The sequence below is a fragment of the Pocillopora verrucosa genome, chromosome 1 (genome assembly GCF_036669915.1).
Source record: "Pocillopora verrucosa isolate sample1 chromosome 1, ASM3666991v2, whole genome shotgun sequence".
In the NCBI taxonomy this organism is placed as follows: Eukaryota; Metazoa; Cnidaria; class Anthozoa; order Scleractinia; family Pocilloporidae; genus Pocillopora; species Pocillopora verrucosa.
Genome location: NC_089312.1, coordinates 2185301 through 2202533, shown reverse-complemented (window position 1 = coordinate 2202533; position 17233 = coordinate 2185301). Strand labels below are relative to the sequence as shown.

The window sequence follows — 17233 nt, the reverse complement described above, 5'->3', positions numbered from 1 at the left end:
TTGATATTTCTCTCTTTCTAGGCAACTGGTCATTATTCATCGCCTGGGGGCCGGGAAGGAAGGTCGGGGTCGGATGATTTTGGGGGGTATCATTGTTTTCCAGGAGGAACGAACGAAGGGGAGATCAGTCGTTGCTAACAGAGTATAAAGGGGGACTTACCCCTTAGAGATAAGTCTAGCGATATTTCATTAAACGCCCCTAAGCCACGCGTTCTCAGTGTTGCGTGCAAATTATTTTATCAGTTTGCATTCGACGCGAGTGAAAAAAACAAAGCTAATTGCAAGAAAGACTTCAAACCTTTATTTCATCATAACTTTTATAAAACGTTTATAATCACAAGCAATTCTGAGCTTAAGCGAACGTGAGTGATCCCTTTTCGAAGAGCAGTTGTAATGCTGTAGGTCCGTTAACTACAAGCAGAAACTTAGAGATGTCGATTGTAAGGGGACTTTTCGGAGTTATTTCAAAGTAAGTTTACTTAAGTTCGCGTTGATGGTTAATCTCGGTGTCGCTCATTTTCGCCTAATTTGGAGGTAAGAAAATTCTGATAAGAAGGGATTAAAAAAATGGGAAGGTTCGCGGTTAACAGTTGTTACATTTGCCCATACGTGACTAGGATGGGTGCCATAACTGGCGACAGGTTTCGCACATCGGAGCTTGCCTTTTCAGACTACCTCTTAGTTAAAGTGTAGAGAGTTTCTTCAGGTTTATATCGACTAAAATTTCAAACACATCTTTCAACACCGCTTTCATTAGGTCAGTGTCTGTTGCACATGTCACGTGCAAATACATGTGCTTGTCAGCGGGTTTCTTGGACAAAAACAACTCCCGGATGTAATTTAAACCTATCTCGGGGTCTGGACCTCCTGCAAGCAAGGAAATAATATATCAATATGCTGTCATGTAGAAATTGTTTTCTTTAAAAATAAAATGATCTTTTTTAACCACTCTTCCTCCAAAAACAATGCGAGGAGGAAATCAGCGTACCCGTCCTTTTTTAAAGTGCGATTCCAAGAAGCAATTTGAACGGGGCGATGGGGACGACGGGGCACTGCCCCAGGGGTGACTATGTCATGGATCGTATGTACGGGGGTTTTGCCCAAAGGGAGCGCATTAAATTTTCTTAAAACGAGTCGGAGAAGAGGATTGCAAGAGAGGATAAAGGAGGAGTGCGGTGTGGAATTTTATCCTAAGTAAGTAAAATAGATAGCTTTTGGACCAAAACTGACATTTCAAAGGTAAGGGTGTAGGTCTCAAGTTGGAATAAAACGTACAAAGCCTTAACCCCCCCCCCCCTTCCCCTCCAGTCAATCTTGCACCATTCAGAATGTTGGAGGGTGGAGGATTTGCGAGCCTACTGATACTACTGCTCCTATAAAGAAAGTAAAGTTTTATCAATCTCGTTCTTAGCACAACGGATTGTATAAGGCCCAGCCAATCAAATATCAGGAAACATTTTATTTTCGATTGTGGTCAAGAGTTTTTCTGGCCAGAAAAAGCATGAGCTTGCCCGGAAGAATACTAAGGAATTACGCGTGCACGCAACGGTAAGCTTCCCTCTCGACAGAAGCAAGGCTTCCCGTTCGCTCAGCCTATCAAGCAATCTCAGCTTTGAACGTCGTCCACTTACCGTCGTAGTCGGGAAAGCACGCAGACAGATTTGAAGTCTTCAGCTTCTCCACGAATAAGTCATGCTTGTTAAGAAAGAGAATAAATTCCGTCTTCTCAAGGAAAGCATTTTGACTGATTTCTTCAAATAACTCCAGGCTGTCATGCATAGCATTCTGCGACCCAATAAAGAACGAAAAAAAAAATGGAAATGTATTTTTAATTATGAATTTTAACGCCTAAACGAACAAATTAAACACAAAGGGTTTTATGTCTGTATCTTGATCCGCTGTAGCTTTATATCGAATACTTTGCTCATTTTCGAAATGGAGACATTCAAAGGACTCTGGAATCTTGATTTGGTGTCCTTTTTAAAAAATATGGCAACTTCAGAAATCTTCGTGAACATTCGGAAGCACCGAACAGTAGCAGGACGACTTACCGAATTTTCGTCCTCCTCGACGAATTCGTCGTAGCTACTCAATGACACAAAGAACACAACGGCTGTTACACCTTCAAAGAAATGAATCCACTTTTTGCGTTGACTTTTTTGTCCTCCAACATCTATAACTCTGTTAACAACAAAGAAAATAAGTAGAAAATAAGGTGACAGCGATGAGATCTACAGAGCTTTGGAAGTAGCTCATAAGTGTGTTGAGACATAGCCTTTAAATTTCTAAGGTGCTGAAAAGGAGAACTCTTGTAACAATCAAGAGCCAGCTGATGATCATTTCTTTTTTTCTCATAACTTTTTTTGTATGATTTAGGGGTGACATTGTAAGGAGAAATTAGATGCCAGTCACCCTTAGGGTCAAGAGTTAAGCCTCGTAATGATCTTTTTAAAAGTAATCTGAATATTCTTAAATATCTTTACCACCTTACCTGTAATTGTAACTGTTTACTGAAATTTTTCTTTCTTGAACACCTTGAGTTTGTTGCCTAGCGTGCAGAATATCCTCGTGTGTTGGGATGTAATCGAGATTTGATAGCCTTTCGAGATTCTCAAAAAAACTGATTAAAAAACAATAATGGACGCAATAAGTCACAGGTTACACAGGCTACGAATGGCCTGTAAACGCCTTCATTATCAGCGCTGCAGGACGCACTTTTCTCCGTGCGTGGGAAGATTTGAGAGGAGTCGAGGATAGGTTTTGCACTAATAATCAGTGCAGACGTCTCGCAGGTGAAGAGACTCTCGCGCCTACGCGTCAATAATGAAGGCCTTGCTCGCAAGTAACAACTTTCATTGTAAAGACAAGCGCACTATGCGTTACTCTTGTAAATAAGATACCTATGAGGAAGAAAGAGCGTACGATAGCTCTACATTATGTCTGATTGCTCAATATACCAGACATTACTAGCTTATTAATATTTAACGCTACATTACGAAAGCAAAATCAAGAAAACCACCTTCAGTTATCCGAAATCTTTCTGTACATTCACACTTAAGGAGGTCTGTCAAAGTATATTACCCGCAAACCATGCAGCTATCGCGCGAGTATGTCCCAGTAATCACGCCAAGAGAGGCTGAGGTCGCGCTAAAAACGCTCTAAAAGCGCATTCCGATACTAATTCTTTCTGTTTTCTCTTACAATAATCAATGGTAACCGATATTTTTATAGTTTTACTTACTATTTAGCGGAATCGTCGATGTAAAACAAATTTCTTTGGCCAAAGCAAGTCTGTACTGAGGAGTCGTTCCAGAATTTTGTCAGCAACGGAACTCTGTCTGCCAGCGAAAAGTTATTATTTTCACTGTCTTCTGAGTCGGCATGTTCTAGTAGCTCCTGATGGAGGTCCTGGGTGAATAAATGATAATTTTGGATTTAAAATTTAGGTATACAGCTGTTTCGAGAGAGGCTGTCGGAAAAAAGGACAAAAGTATATGCGCTAATCTGGAAAGGTAATCTGTCTAGCTGATCGGGGTATCCGGTAATCAGAGAATGTTAATAAGTCAAATAAATAAATTCATGAAACCCGCGATACTTCATCTTAACAGTTCCCTTGAGGTCGAAGAACCGTGACCTTAGAACCACACACAATACCTTTAGGGGTTGTTGCGGGCACTTGACGCTTTTTTTCTTTTCCGACTACCTTTCTCAAAATAGCTGCATGCAACCCAAGGGGCTTATACTCTGCGGCGCTCAGCACCTGATCGAGATCAAAAAAAGTGGAATGTGCGGAAGAAACATGCCCAAATTTGATCCGATTCAATTATGGCTGATCGCGCCTTAATTCCTTGTGCTAAACTTAAAAGGCAAAAAACGGAAAATGAATGAAATCCCGCAAAATTTCCGCCAAAAGAAATTGAAATTTTCATGGGTATTAATATCCGGAAACATATGAAGGGAAGCGGAGAACTTGAAACTTCCAATTATTTGTTTTTATGAAATCATTCGATGCATGTCACCGCCCATTTACGGTTTCAACGTGAGCAAATGCACGAATAGAAGGCGTCGCGTGACAAGAATCTTTGATTTATGTTCGAATTTGTTCTGCCACTGACACGATATTTGCATGAGCAAAGACCAAGACTCAAACGAAGTTACCCTAGACTGTTTACTGGTAGAGAAGCGATCGAATAACAAAGTGTCTTGTCTAGAAACACCTCACGTCGGACCTTGCCGAAGCTTAAATGAGCTCCTGATCAGGAGGAGGGCGCATTAACAAAAAGGGCCCCTGCATCTCTTATATTGCTTTCAGAGAAAGCGTCGTTTTTTTTGCACTTCCAGGCGAACAGAGTCATGATGAAATTTGCGTTCCTTCGCGCGTGTTTTGCGCGCTCCTTGTATTCGCCTCGCACTTGCCTTCGTTTGCCTGAAAGCGCCACTAAAAACCCCTCTCTTTTGCAGGTTATCTCCCACAACGTTGTATTACCTTGGTGCTCAACTCTTCGTTGGCAAAAGTAAGCCCTATCTCTTCCATTGCTTCGAGAATTCGAATCATGGCTCTTCGGACATTTCCATATATAACTGGCTTGAATTCTTTCCGCTCTTTCTCCGTATAACCATCCCCGTATAGAATTCGCAGCTGTTTGAGAAAAGTGGTTTTCCCAGAACAACCCGATCCTAATAAAAAATAAAAACGAAAATGAAACAAGCTCAAGTAAAAAGGAGAAAAGCTAACAAAAGAAATTAGGCGGCAGAAATCGAACAGAGCTTCATTAAAAAAAAATAAATCCAACAGGTCAAAAGAGAATGTACAAGAAGGAATGTGCGATTGCTCCAAACCAAGAGATTATAGACTCTTGTCCATACACATAAAATACGAAAAACGAAAGTAGAATTAAAATAATGAACACGACTCAAGACGGTATTTGCAATTGATAACAAAAGAGGTTCTTGGCTGTGACCTCTAAAGTTCGGGAGGACAACAAGACAAGACAAGAGTAGAGGGGTAGGGATAGCGAGGGGGAGGGGGTGAAATAATCATGACCTATATACCTATCGAACGAACCATCGACACGTATATGCAAGAATATCTATGATTTTTTTTGGTTGATGTCAAAAACCATTGTGAAATTATAATGGACCTTATGTTTGAAGCCTCTAAACGGAAATTGACTTTCAGTTTCTCAGCAGTCAACAAAAGGAAATAAATATATTTCATTCAGTCAATAACTTCGGTGTTCACAATTTTTTAATTTCTTTCAACAACAGAAGTTGAAAATAAACAATATTCGGTGGATTTTATAATCTATTTTTAATCGTTCCTGATGAAAAATTTATTCATGTTTTTCTTTGTGGCCATAATGTCAGATGTCTACATGATAATTAATTTCACATCCAATTTGCCAAGCTGTCTCAAAATAGTGAAAGATGTTTTGTCACGAAAGTGGAACAAAGAAAAAAATTCTAAGTCCCCATGAGGGATCGAACTTCAGATCTTCGCCTCAAAATGTTCAGCTAAATACTAAGTTCGAATTCTTGTTTCATGAAAATGAATTAATGATTTCATCAACAGGCCGGTACAATTACTTCGGATTACATGCGTGTGAATATTTTGGCGGTCACATTTTGATTCATATTTTATGATATAGGTAAAATTTGAATTTGCTGAAAGTACGTAAGTTTGAAGTGTTCAAATTTACGTATGTAGGTCCAATATTTCTTTCATTTCCTCAAATGTCGTTTGTTTGTCTAGAAGGTAAAGTGCTTTTATATTCGTTTCTTTCTTTTCCAAGAGCTTGAAGAACCCCGCGTGAGGGATTATATTTGGCACAAGTCATAAGTCTTAATCATCATATCTGCATCTTCGATAGTGAAACACAATCTTCATAATACCGTCAAGTTTTTCAGGATTATATATGTTTGATTGCGTATTTACGGACTATCTTTCGGCGGCGAATTTGATTATCTAAGAGGGTTTTATTTGCCATAGAGAAATTTTTGGGTTGTTGTTTATTTAAGAACGTAAGGAAAAATTAAAAACATTTTAGCAAATGTACACAGAGAGTTAGGGATTTTTACTTCCTAAGGTGGGCAATTCTTGGTGTAGTGGCGGCGGCGAACGTGTTTTGATTCGCTGGTTTGGCAAAATACGAGCGAGGGTTGTATGCTTGAAAAATTCTAGAAATAAATATTCATCCCGCTCTATATGAGGCCGAAATGGCAACCCAGGAATTTGTAAGATCTGCGGTATTCTTACCCAAAATCAACAGCTGTACTTCTTTCTCTTTCAATTCTCTTTCCTTGTCCAACAGCGCATCGATGTCCCGGCTTCGCTTGAATGCCGCCTTCAGTTCGCTCGGCTTGAGATTAGAATCGATTCGCTGCAGTTCCTCGGCCATGTTTGAGTCGCACGGAAACGGAATGTCACTCGGTTAACGTATTCATTTCAAGCTGTTTTTCGATGAATTTACTCACGACTCGCGAGCAGGGTACAGTGCTTATAAAGTAGCAACAGTCAGACTGCGACTGCCCCCGAAAGTGCCTTTATACGCAAAAACCAATACGAGTCCAATATCTGTGACTTGGTTGAGTTGAAAAAATCTCGAAGTACTTTGCAAAAGAGGCAATTTGCAACGATTGAGGTTCGTTTTTTTGGCGTTATTAATTCATTACTCGTACGAAAAGCAAAGCGACAAGCGTTTAAGCCCATGATTTGAATAACAAAGTAACTCGCGATGAGATGTCCAATCAGCTTTAGAGTAAAAGCTACAATAAATGGTCGGTTTTGTTTTACTAAGACCAGCCGAACTTCATTAACAAATGTTTGCGAGAGATAAGAACAGTCCATTCACGGGTCTTACAGACAATTTGTAATGTTATTTAAAGGAAGTGTACGGGTCTCAGAATTGCAGGTGGAATTTGGATATCTTGAGCTCGTCGCTTCCACGACTTTAAATTCCGACCCAGTATTTCGCATATTTTTTTTCTTGTGGAACAAGTGATATTAACCTGTAAATGCCACTGAGTGTTTCTTATTTTTGACCAGAAAATTTTAATGCGTGCCACGTTTGTTTAAACGTGCCCGCCTTTACCGAACCCGTTTGTGTAACCAATGGATCCACCCTAGATCTTTATCAATTTTTAACTTCCTTCTGGTACGTAAGTTCTGATGACGCAAAAGTGATGTTCCTCAGGACAGCTATGAAAAGATCTTTCAAACCAACAACAGGCATATGAAACAGTATCTCGAATATTTGTTTACATCCTTTGATATTGAAGGCGTCGCATAAATATGAATCGATAATAAAACCTTTAATATATCATGTAACTGATAGTTTCAAAACGGGTTCACAGTCGTCAGAAAAGCCTGATTGTAATTAACTTGTAAATTAAACCTTTGTAACCTCTTTTTTTATTATCACCGGAAAAAATCATTGATCACAGATGTTTTTATTGTTAATTCTTCCAGCGTTGTAAAACTCAAGTAGCCTTTGTCGTGCATGAAAGTAGAGGGGACAATAGTATGAAATAAAATTATAATTTATAGTAATCGTTCATCAGTATTAAACGTTTTAAAGATTAAAATTTATGAACTTAAATTAGCGCACGCGACCAGCTGTGCTTCTCTTGGGGTAAGAAAAAAATCGCTCCTTTTAATTTTTAATACAATTTTTTTTCAGTCAAGGAAATTGGAGCTGACGCACGTAGTTTCCTCGCTGCTCGCAAAACCTGAATTCTGCAAAAAGTAGACCTTTTTTACCACGCAGTTCTGGAAATTGTTTTTAAAGATTCTGTTCCTACGTAGTTTACATGTAGTCTTGTACATGTGTCTTCAAACATAAACAAATACAGTTGAAGGAAAATAATTATACAAAATCCGATAGCATTTACCTGCGTTTTTCATGTTTGCTTTCTCTAGAAAACGACGGCTTAAATTAACTTTACTGAGTCGTGCGAAATCCAGGTTTAGATCTAAGGGAATTAACAGAAATCCCACGATAATCCCTGAATCAAATTAAGGAAAAAAATGTCTCTCTGTCTAGGTTCACTTTCACGAAACCTTATTTCTTTGTGTTGCATAAGGACAATTTTCTAGTGCCCGTTGATGGTTACTTGACAGGGATACATACCATTTGTCGTCTTGTTTACCATGCCACTAATTAAAAGTACAGACGATAGACCTTTCATCATCTCGTATAAATGGCACCTAATTCATAAGCTTACACCCCAAAACATAATATCACCTTAAGAACCCCGAGGAGGAGGGGGTACTTGGGTTAATTTTTGCTCAGCATTTGCCGCTGACCTCTCAGTACCCTTTGTCACTCTTGGACATACAGCTATTTCAATTTACGTTGTCGGATCAATTATCTCAAGCCTACAAGACAAGACCGAAGGGGAATATGGGATCTTAATGAATAATTATCAGCAAAATTAAAAATGCCTCGTCCATATCTGTTCTTGTTGCTCTTTGTTAAGACGCGCAAGGCAATACTAATTGTATTTTCAGCCTCCATGTCCATCTCGCGCCGACAACCCCGAAAGCCTAAAATTAATTCTAATCTACCCATACCGCCTTTCGGTCTTGTCCCGTACCCTTGAAGCTTTGATCCGACAACGTAAATTGAAATAGCTGTATGTAATTTTCGCTGATCCATCTTGGTCACTTTCTTCATTGATAGTGCGTGAACATTCTGACGCTCGCATGTCGGGAAGTTAAACAAAAGGGTTCCCATTTTTAAATCCCTATACGTACCAAATCTTTCATAACCCAAAATCCCCAAAAATGAATGCGGCCATCATATTCTGGTGACTCTATCAAAGATGCAGCCCATTACAATCAATCCAGTCGTGAAAAGGTGACGCCATTCAGCGACCCAACCCCGTGGCCTGTTATTAAGAAGTACAGTCGAATCTCGATAACTTGAACCTTCAGTGGAAATTGAAAAGGGTACGAGTTATCGGGAGTGAAAGAAAAGGATCAGAAATAAGGGGAAAAAAACTAGTGTTTATTGTTTTTTCTATTCACACAATAAACAATTTAATCAAATTTCATAGGGGAGAGAAGTCAGGCTGAAAATGGAACTCTAAACTACTGCAGAAATCACAAGGTAACGTAAATGTTTTGTACTGTATTACATTGTTTGTTTTGTTTGGAGGAGGAGGTTGGACGTGGTTCGAGTTATCGAGGGTAATATATGTAGAGAACATCCCCTGAAAGGATACGAAAATTACTTCGAGTTCACGAGAAGTTCGAGTTGTCGAGGGTAAATTTTCAGTAAATGTATGACGGGCGAATCGGCTTTCGTTCGAGTTAGCACGAGGTTCGAGATAGCGAGGGTTCGAGTCATTCGACTGTACCCCTTCTAACTCTATGGCTGGTGACATAAGATTGCGTGACTATTATTTTGACACTGACCAAAAGTAAAGCAGGCTCCTGTCAATTGTCACATGACATGCTGCGGTCTTCGAAGGTCTGGCCCAAAGCGTCATTTCGTGAAAGTTATCGTTTTTTCGTTCGCAAACTTAATAGAACGATGTTAATTTCCCAACTAGTCGTAGAAAACAGAAGAGATGGTTAGTCACTGTAAGGAGCGACTGTGCATACCCAAGTGCCAGATCAAGAACGGCAACGCGAAACTTGCGAAGATACCATGTGCTTCGGTAGGCGTCTCTTTGATGATTCACGTTCGGTAATTTCATAGCTTGTTACGTGCATTTTTTCTTTAATTTTCCCTCTTCTTTAATAGTTATGCTTCCTAAGGTTTGAATTCATTACTGTGTTTTCATCTTTTTGATTCTGTGTAGTGATCTGCGTTGAAATGACTGAAGATGCAAAACGAAGTAAACTGGACGCTCTCGGCAGTTGGCAAAGGTATGGTCTCCAAATATGTAAGAATTTTGCTACATCTGAACCATCAGTAAAACTGTGTCATCCGACCTTTCGAAATCTAGCATGTTAAGTATCTCAAAACCTTTTACAAGATGAGCACTCCCCTTTTTGAGGGTCCAAAGTGCGTAGGTGTATTTTTACTCGACTGGTATGCATGCAAACCAATTTGCACATTCCGCCTTTACAACTAATGGGTAGCCATTTTCATGGCAAAGCTAAATAGCGAAATGCTATTTAATAAAGCGGGCTCAAGCGCTCGAGGCTATAAATTCAGCAAAATTTGCAGAGAAAGAAGGAGCTGGTATTTGCCTCACATGACAATGTATCTATTCATAATCAGTAGAAAATTTCCTATCAATTAGTTTAACTTATTATGGGATGTATATTATATGATGACGTCACAACATGCATAATCAGTATAATTATTGGAAATTTTGAGCGGGATTAATTGAAAGAATCTTGTGACGAATATATTTTAGAACTATTAGTTTTAAACAAAAATCATGAACTTCAAACATTGAAAATATCATTTTAAAGGTTAATAACATTTCTCTGCACACAAATTTGAGTAATTAATGTTATTGCAAGGGCAGGAATTATCTTATGAGGAACAAAATCTTGAAGTATTATCTTTGAGAAAGTCTTAGAGTTAGTCACTCTCATTTTCTTGTATATCACTTTGCCTTGGTTACTTCACTTCCACCTTCATGTTTGTCTTTACATGTTCAATTTTGAAGAATTCCTCCTCTTCCTCTGGTGCAACTCTTCCTCTTCCTTCTTTCAGATGTCAGGGGCCTTCACTATCTTCATCACTGAAATAGTAGTCTTTCAATGTGTGATATCTGAGAAAACAGGGCTCCAGGCAGATGTCAGGGGCCTTCACTATCTTCATCACTGAAATAGTAGTCTTTCAATGTGTGATATCTGAGCAAACAGGGCTCCAGGCACATGTGTACTCCACACACTGCACAGCTGTAAAAGGTATCTACATGCTGTAGGTGAACCTTGCAAGTGGATCTTTTGTCACTGCTTTTGTCAAGGTGGTGAAAGTGTTCTTGATTAAATCAAATGTCAGAAGTAGATGGCTGCTGCATTTGAGTGTCCCTCCTGAAGGATTTTCCTTCAATCAAGTCACTTATCAATGACTTTCTGAATACTAAAGTGGTTGTGGTGGTATGATTTGGAAATTTTCTTTCCAAAATGTGCGCATTTGAAATACATACTTCTATGAGATAGAATAAAAATCTTGTAATACTGTGCAGCACCTCTCATTAGCCTTGCATATGAGCTAATTCTCCGATCAGAGACATCAACACCACCCATGTAAGCATTATACAGGCTAACTATACCATAGCTGGCAAAGTTTTGCTTCACCCAGTGGCCATTTACTTTCATGGATCTTTCCACAACACCAGAATCATCTTTACATGTGGGTACAGTGCCTAAGAAACTGATAGGCTTTCTGTCATGCCATGTCATGCAAGTCAAAGTATCTTTCTGTCTATAAAGGGACTCTCCCCTTCTGGACTACATTGGCTTCCTTTTGAGCGTATGTGTTGCTCCCTACAACATAGCCATTGGTTGATTCAGCCATTGTAAAGGCCTTGATTCCAAACCTACTTGGTTTTATGGGAACGAATTGCCCTAAATGAACTTTCCCTTTTTAATTTGATCAAGGTTTCATTGACAGCAAGTTGCCTTTCAGGACTGTAAACTGCCCTAAACCTTGGTATGATCAAATCCAGCAGATGCAGAATTTTGTACAACTTGTTGAAATTTGGTGAATCAGGCCTAGGAGCTAAGGAATTATCAGCAAAGTGAAGATAATGTAGAACTTAAAGACACCTTGTTCTTGACATAGTGGTACCAAAGAATGGGGTCAGCTTTAGTAGAAAGAGATATTTGGCTTGTAAACCTATCCCTTGCACCCAAAAAAAAAAATGCAAAAATTGTCCACATTCATTTTTAAATTCATATCTCAACAAATATATACAGCAATATAATCTAAAATATCTAATTTTAAAATTTATGAAAAGGGCTTTTCAGAAATATAAAAAGCATCACAGAAACTCAGGACTTTCCTGATAGATAAAACTTATAAGACAAAATAAGTGAGAAATAGCAAAACTTGAGGTAAAAGCCTCAAAAGTATTGGTTACTTGAGATTAACTGATAAAAAATTGGATTATTAACATGTTAGCAAACTTTGCTGAAAATCCAAAAGAAAAAGAGTAAATACTTATTTTTTTTATAAACATAAAGGCTCTCCTAGGCAATAATTTTGCACTTGTTGTTGTTTATATCATTTAGTTTACTGCACATTCAAGCTTTTTTACAATTATTTATTGGGTATCTGCAAATTTCATGCAGAGACCAACACTTTGATAGACTTGCATACCATTTGCAAAATCCAAAACTCCAAAGGGAGATAGAAATAATTTTTATGGCTTAGTGCTGTATAAGCCAGAATAACTCTGGTTGTATGGCCCACTTTGGCTCAATACAAATGGGAATACTCATCACACCGTGTTCATTGCATACTGATTTGCCTATATGTTGTTCTTGGCAAATCTCCTTTAGTTGTTTTAAAAGCTCAGATTTGTTTTTCTGACTGAATCCCTGGGCATTTCTCCTTTTCAGTTCAGCCTTCAATTCTTTTATTGTCATTTTTGAAGACTTCAGGATTATCAGGGCTTGTGGATTTTGAAAGGGTAGCTTCACTTGATTGCCAGTAAGAGTGACTTGTATGCCTTTTTTGTCTGCTTTCTTTAATGTTCTCATCCCATTAAGTGTAGTTTCTCTTTTCATAAGCATGAGCCTCTCTCTCTCTCTCATGATTTCACAGCTTTTGCTATTGTTGAAGAACATCTCCAGCAGAGTACCATTTGATGGACTTTCGCAGGATTACACTGCGAGCCACATCATTGTTTCTCTACACCACCTGGCCAGTAAAAATCTTCACAGACTTGTAGAACTCCAAAAATTTGGGGTTGTGAGTAACCATGATGTGCATGTATGGTGTAATCCATCATTTTTATGTAAGGAGGTATTCTGGTTGAGATATTCTTGAATGTGTTCTTGAAATAAGGATTTCACAGAACTCACTTAAGCAGCAATGTATTTTCCTTGTAGAGGGTCCATGTGGCACAATTTTAAAGGTCATCTTGACACTGCTTCACTTTTCAGATTTAACCTGGCCCTCATGCTCAAAAATTTTTCTCACTTTTTCGTGATGAATGATTTAACATCAGTAAATACAAATAGATTACAAGGAATGCAATACTCTAGCAGATCCACATAATTGTACATTCCATATGTACTTTCCTTGTGCAAAGTAATTTTTAGTTCACTGCTATTTACCAAGGGGTGAGGCTACAAAGCTTAGAATAATGCTTCTTGGGCCACAAATTGAGGACTTTGCATCAAAAAAGACAGTTGTTTTGAGGTCTAAAACGTAACTGATGAAAGGCAATGAAATATTTGTCATCCTGGTCTTAAGCAGGCAGACATCTGCTGGTGATAACATCACAGTACACAAACAGTGGGTGTGCACCATTCTGATTACTTTTGTTTGCTTCTCTCTTGCTTCTCTTTGATTTTATTCTCTCTTGTGTACACAGCAGTATTACCTGCTTGAATATCCTTTCCTTAGGTACATGGTGCTGTGGAAGGGGACAGTGCCCTAAATAAATCATATGGAAAAAGGCTCATTAAAACTAAAAGTTTTAGCAAATCAAAATCTCAGTGATGTTATGATTATTGTAAATATTATTTATTATTATTATTATTATTAACATTTATTTGCCATTGTAAAAGAAAACAATTAAAATGTATGTGCACAGCTTAAATAAGGTTTGAATCCATTTATAAATAGCTTTACAATTGTTAACATCACTTTGTGTACTTTGTTGAGAAATGATGGGTTCTTGTGTGATACAGTAGATGGAAAGAACATAATAAATTAAGGGAAATGTTCATATTCCCTGATTAAATGAAATCATCAGTGTATCTCAAAGAATAACTATTCATAGCTGTAGATATGTTTATGAGTGTTATGACAGTAGAGAAAAGAAGGATGAAATTTCCACTCATTTGAATTTGACCTTGATCTAACTGATGTTGACTCATTCTGACAGAACAAAAATTACATCCAATGGGAAGGAGGTTGCATGGTTTAGATGCTGTCCTGCAAAATGCCATACATCTCTATTGATGGTAGAAATTGTGCCATTGTTAAAAAGAAGGCCCCTCTTCCCCCACCTCATCGAAAAAAAAGGAGATTCTTCACAAAGTACCATTTCTTAAAGGGAAGAAAATGCAGTGTGTTTGGGTTTGGTATTTCACTGGTTTTCTCTCACTTTGCAAGTTGTGACAAGTTTGTGATCTCCTGTAAGTCTTGCAAAACAAGGGTTGTTTGTTTCTGTTTTGGTCATTCTCTAAATCTTCTTTTCCTTCTCTGGTCTGATTTTCGTGAACTATTGAATGTATTGCTGATTCTTGGCATTCTTACTTCAGAAATGGTGTAGCAGTATCCTTAGTTGTTTTATTGATAGGTTTTTGACCAATAGAACATGTAGGTATTGTTGCTTGTTCTGGCTGGCAAGACTTCCTTGATTTAGTGATCTCTTTAATTTATTGACCTTTAGCACAATCACCATGTACATTGGTGTAACACTAGCCCCTTGAGTGCCACGCCCCATGTCCCCTTTCTGTACCCTGTGTGCCACTGCATTTTAACTGAAAATGGGTGTCTCACAAAAAACCTCAAACCCTAGAAGTATTTTTCCCGAAACTATAGACATGTAGATATTTTCTGAAAGGTCATAAAATTTTCTTTCTAACGAAGCAAATTTTGCTGAGGTTGGCGTAATTCGATATCAGTATGACGTCATAACCGTGGGAAAATTTGCATTTTTTTCACATTTTTCAACAAAAATAGGACAAAAACAAGTCTCTCAACAATTAAATTTATTCCAAACTGATGCAAAAATACTTGCATAACATATGCTTACATATATCCAAGATATTACTTTAAGAAAAAATACTTTATGTACAGAAAAAAGCCTGGTGATGCCAGTGCCATTGTACCCTGTCTGCTAGAGCATTTTAACTAAAAATGCGTGTCTCATAAAAGACCTCAAATACCAGAAGTGTCCCTCTGAAACTATAGACATGTATACATTTTCTGAAAGGTCATAAAATTTTCTTTTCAATGAACCCAATTTTGCTGAGGTTGACGTAATTTGATATCAATATGACGTCATAACCGTGGGAAAATTTGCATATTTCCACATTTTTCAATAAAAACAGGACAAAAACAAGTCTCTCGAACAATAAAACTGATTCAAAACTGCTGCAAAAATACTGCATAACAAATGCCAACATATATCCAAGATATTACTTCAAAAAACTTTATAAATGTACACAAAGGAGCTTGTTCACAACAAGTATAAGTTATGTAAACAAAGAAGCCCACTGACAACTACACGCAGTATTTAGCGAAATGGCAAAATACTGGCCACAAATTTTTGTAATAAAGTTTTTGACAAGAATTTTTTCATGTGTGTCTTTTTTGTCTTTCAAGTGTTGGCCCAATGCACAAACTTTGTGTGGTAAAGTTCGAAGCAAGGGTAGTAGCACAATCCGGGCTGCGATGGACAACTTGGGCAGTAATAGCAGGTTTCCTTCCGTATATCTGCACCTCTTCTGAGCTTTTCTCTTGTTTGCTGTTGGTGGGATTTGCTCCAAAAAGTGCCTTTCTGTAAGTCTTACAACATTTTCCTCTCTTGGAATGTCAGGCTGGTCATTTTCTGTACCAAAGAGAAGCACTGAAATCACATCATGCTGAAATTCCAAAAAGCGCTTTCGGCCATGATCTTTCTTGTAAACTAGAAAACTATTTAGCATGGCAAGCTGCAGAAAATGACATGCCAGTTTCTTGTACCATTTGAGGGATTTTCTTGCCATGTCATATGGCTGCATCAGCTGATCAGTACGGTCCACTCCGCCCATTCTGCAATCCATCTTGGTTTGTGGTGGGCTGCAAGTCTTCGTCCTGGAACCATTTCCTCATTGTGAATTGTTGTTAGCATTAGCACATCTCTCTTGTCTTTGAACTTCATGGCAAGAAGTTCACTGCTTCTGTAAGCGTTGACTTCGCCTTTCTTCAATTTCGCTTTTTTCACGGGATCAGGGAATCCCTTACGATTACTTCGTATTGTTCCACATGCCAGCGTGCTGTGATCGAAAAGAAATTCCAACAGATTTATTGGTCAAAGTTTTTCTGAATTTCATACAGTCCTTGAAAACAAGGACAATTCTTCGGGGGTTTTCACGAGTCCTTATTTAGTCAAAATTTTCCTCTTACGGGGACTTGAGGAAATTGATTCCAAAAGCTCTGCCTTTTTTTCCGGCGTTTCTGGTAGGGCTTGACCTGTTTTCTTCAACGCACGGGATTTTGCCATCCTACTTTTGAATACAGGTGTGGTATCAGACGTACTTCCTTCAGAATGTGCGGTATCATTTCCGGCTTGTCGCAACTCCTCTCTTCTCTTCTCTTTTCTCTTAGCCGTCTAACTCTTTCCCGCATTTGTTCACGTATCCTCTCCTTTCTCTTCTCCGTTTGCACGTCTTGTTCCTCTCTCCTCCGCTTTTCCCTCAACATCCTTTTCAACTTTCTCATGAAACGTTCCCTGCAAGATTTCGCTTGTTTTTCGTTTAACCCTTAAAGGACCACGGGGGTCTTATTTTTTTGGGAAAAATTTGAGTGGTCATGATAAAAGCCACTGTAAACAATAGTGTTTTCAAGTTAACCATAATAAACCATATATATCTGAGATCTGTATAAAATGGGCTATTGATCTATGTTATATATTATGGGATAAAATTTGATGTGTGACGTCACGATTTGCATAATTACCATAATTATGCACATTTTTCAGTAAGTTTGCCTAAAAATTGTAATCAGCAACAAAAATACATAATTTAGACGTCCTTTCAATTAATTTAAGATATGAATACATCAAACTATAATTTTAAAATGAAAACCTTGCTCATTTGCACTGGATAACAGACCTCTCAGGTAAGTATAGTTGAATAACTTTAGTACCAAGATGATGTTCTTTTTAGTTTGTATAGTTACTGTTATGGAAAGTTAATTGTCTCAAAAAACAATTCAGGTTAAAAATTTTACTTTTAACATGGCCTTAATGTTATTTATGTTCAGTTCTGCAAGGTTCTTGCTCTTCCCCTTGCCCGAGGCCTCCCCCTTCCTTCCTTTAGACGTCTGGGTCCTTCCCGCTCTTCATCATTGTAATAGTAATCCCTCAGGGTGTGGTACCT

The 17233-nt window shown here is 38.2% G+C and overlaps 2 protein-coding genes and 2 pseudogenes across 2 annotated transcripts in view; 1 reads left to right on the top strand and 3 right to left on the bottom strand.

Moving 5' to 3' along the window:
• Positions 1 to 278: 278 nt before the first annotated feature.
• On the bottom strand, positions 279 to 6692 carry LOC131781314 (guanine nucleotide-binding protein G(t) subunit alpha-2). Its single transcript, XM_059097965.2, has 7 exons — positions 6257 to 6692; positions 4487 to 4677; positions 3242 to 3408; positions 2492 to 2620; positions 2052 to 2181; positions 1632 to 1785; positions 279 to 867 (listed from the first exon to the last, which is right to left on the bottom strand). The coding sequence occupies exons 1-7, from the start codon at positions 6396 to 6398 to the stop codon at positions 683 to 685; spliced, it is 1098 nt and encodes a 365-aa protein (XP_058953948.2). The 5' UTR covers positions 6399 to 6692; the 3' UTR covers positions 279 to 682.
• A 2772-nt stretch (positions 6693 to 9464) lies between these two features.
• The window catches only part of LOC131781544 (uncharacterized), a 30800-nt pseudogene continuing 23031 nt past the window's right edge, over positions 9465 to 17233 (top strand).
• Positions 14853 to 16158, bottom strand: LOC136282353 (piggyBac transposable element-derived protein 4-like; annotated as a pseudogene).
• Positions 16385 to 17233, bottom strand: part of LOC131782103 (piggyBac transposable element-derived protein 4-like) — a 2630-nt gene continuing 1781 nt past the window's right edge. Inside the window, exon 1 of the mRNA XM_059098816.2 lies at positions 16385 to 17233. This exon is cut by the window's right edge and continues 1781 nt beyond it. Coding sequence (XP_058954799.2) covers positions 17114 to 17233 — 120 coding nt within the window. The 3' untranslated portion in view covers positions 16385 to 17113.

Coding starts and splice junctions, on each gene's coding strand:
- LOC131781314 (XM_059097965.2), bottom strand. CDS start 6,398: ATGGCCGAGGAACTGCAGCGAATCGATTCTAATCTCAAGCCGAGCGAA. Junction 3,409..4,486: donor ACGAAGAGTTGAGCACCAAG/GTAATACAACGT, acceptor TTATTCACCCAG/GACCTCCATCAGGAGCTACT. Junction 2,621..3,241: donor ATCGACGATTCCGCTAAATA/GTAAGTAAAACT, acceptor TTTTTTAATCAG/TTTTTTTGAGAATCTCGAAA.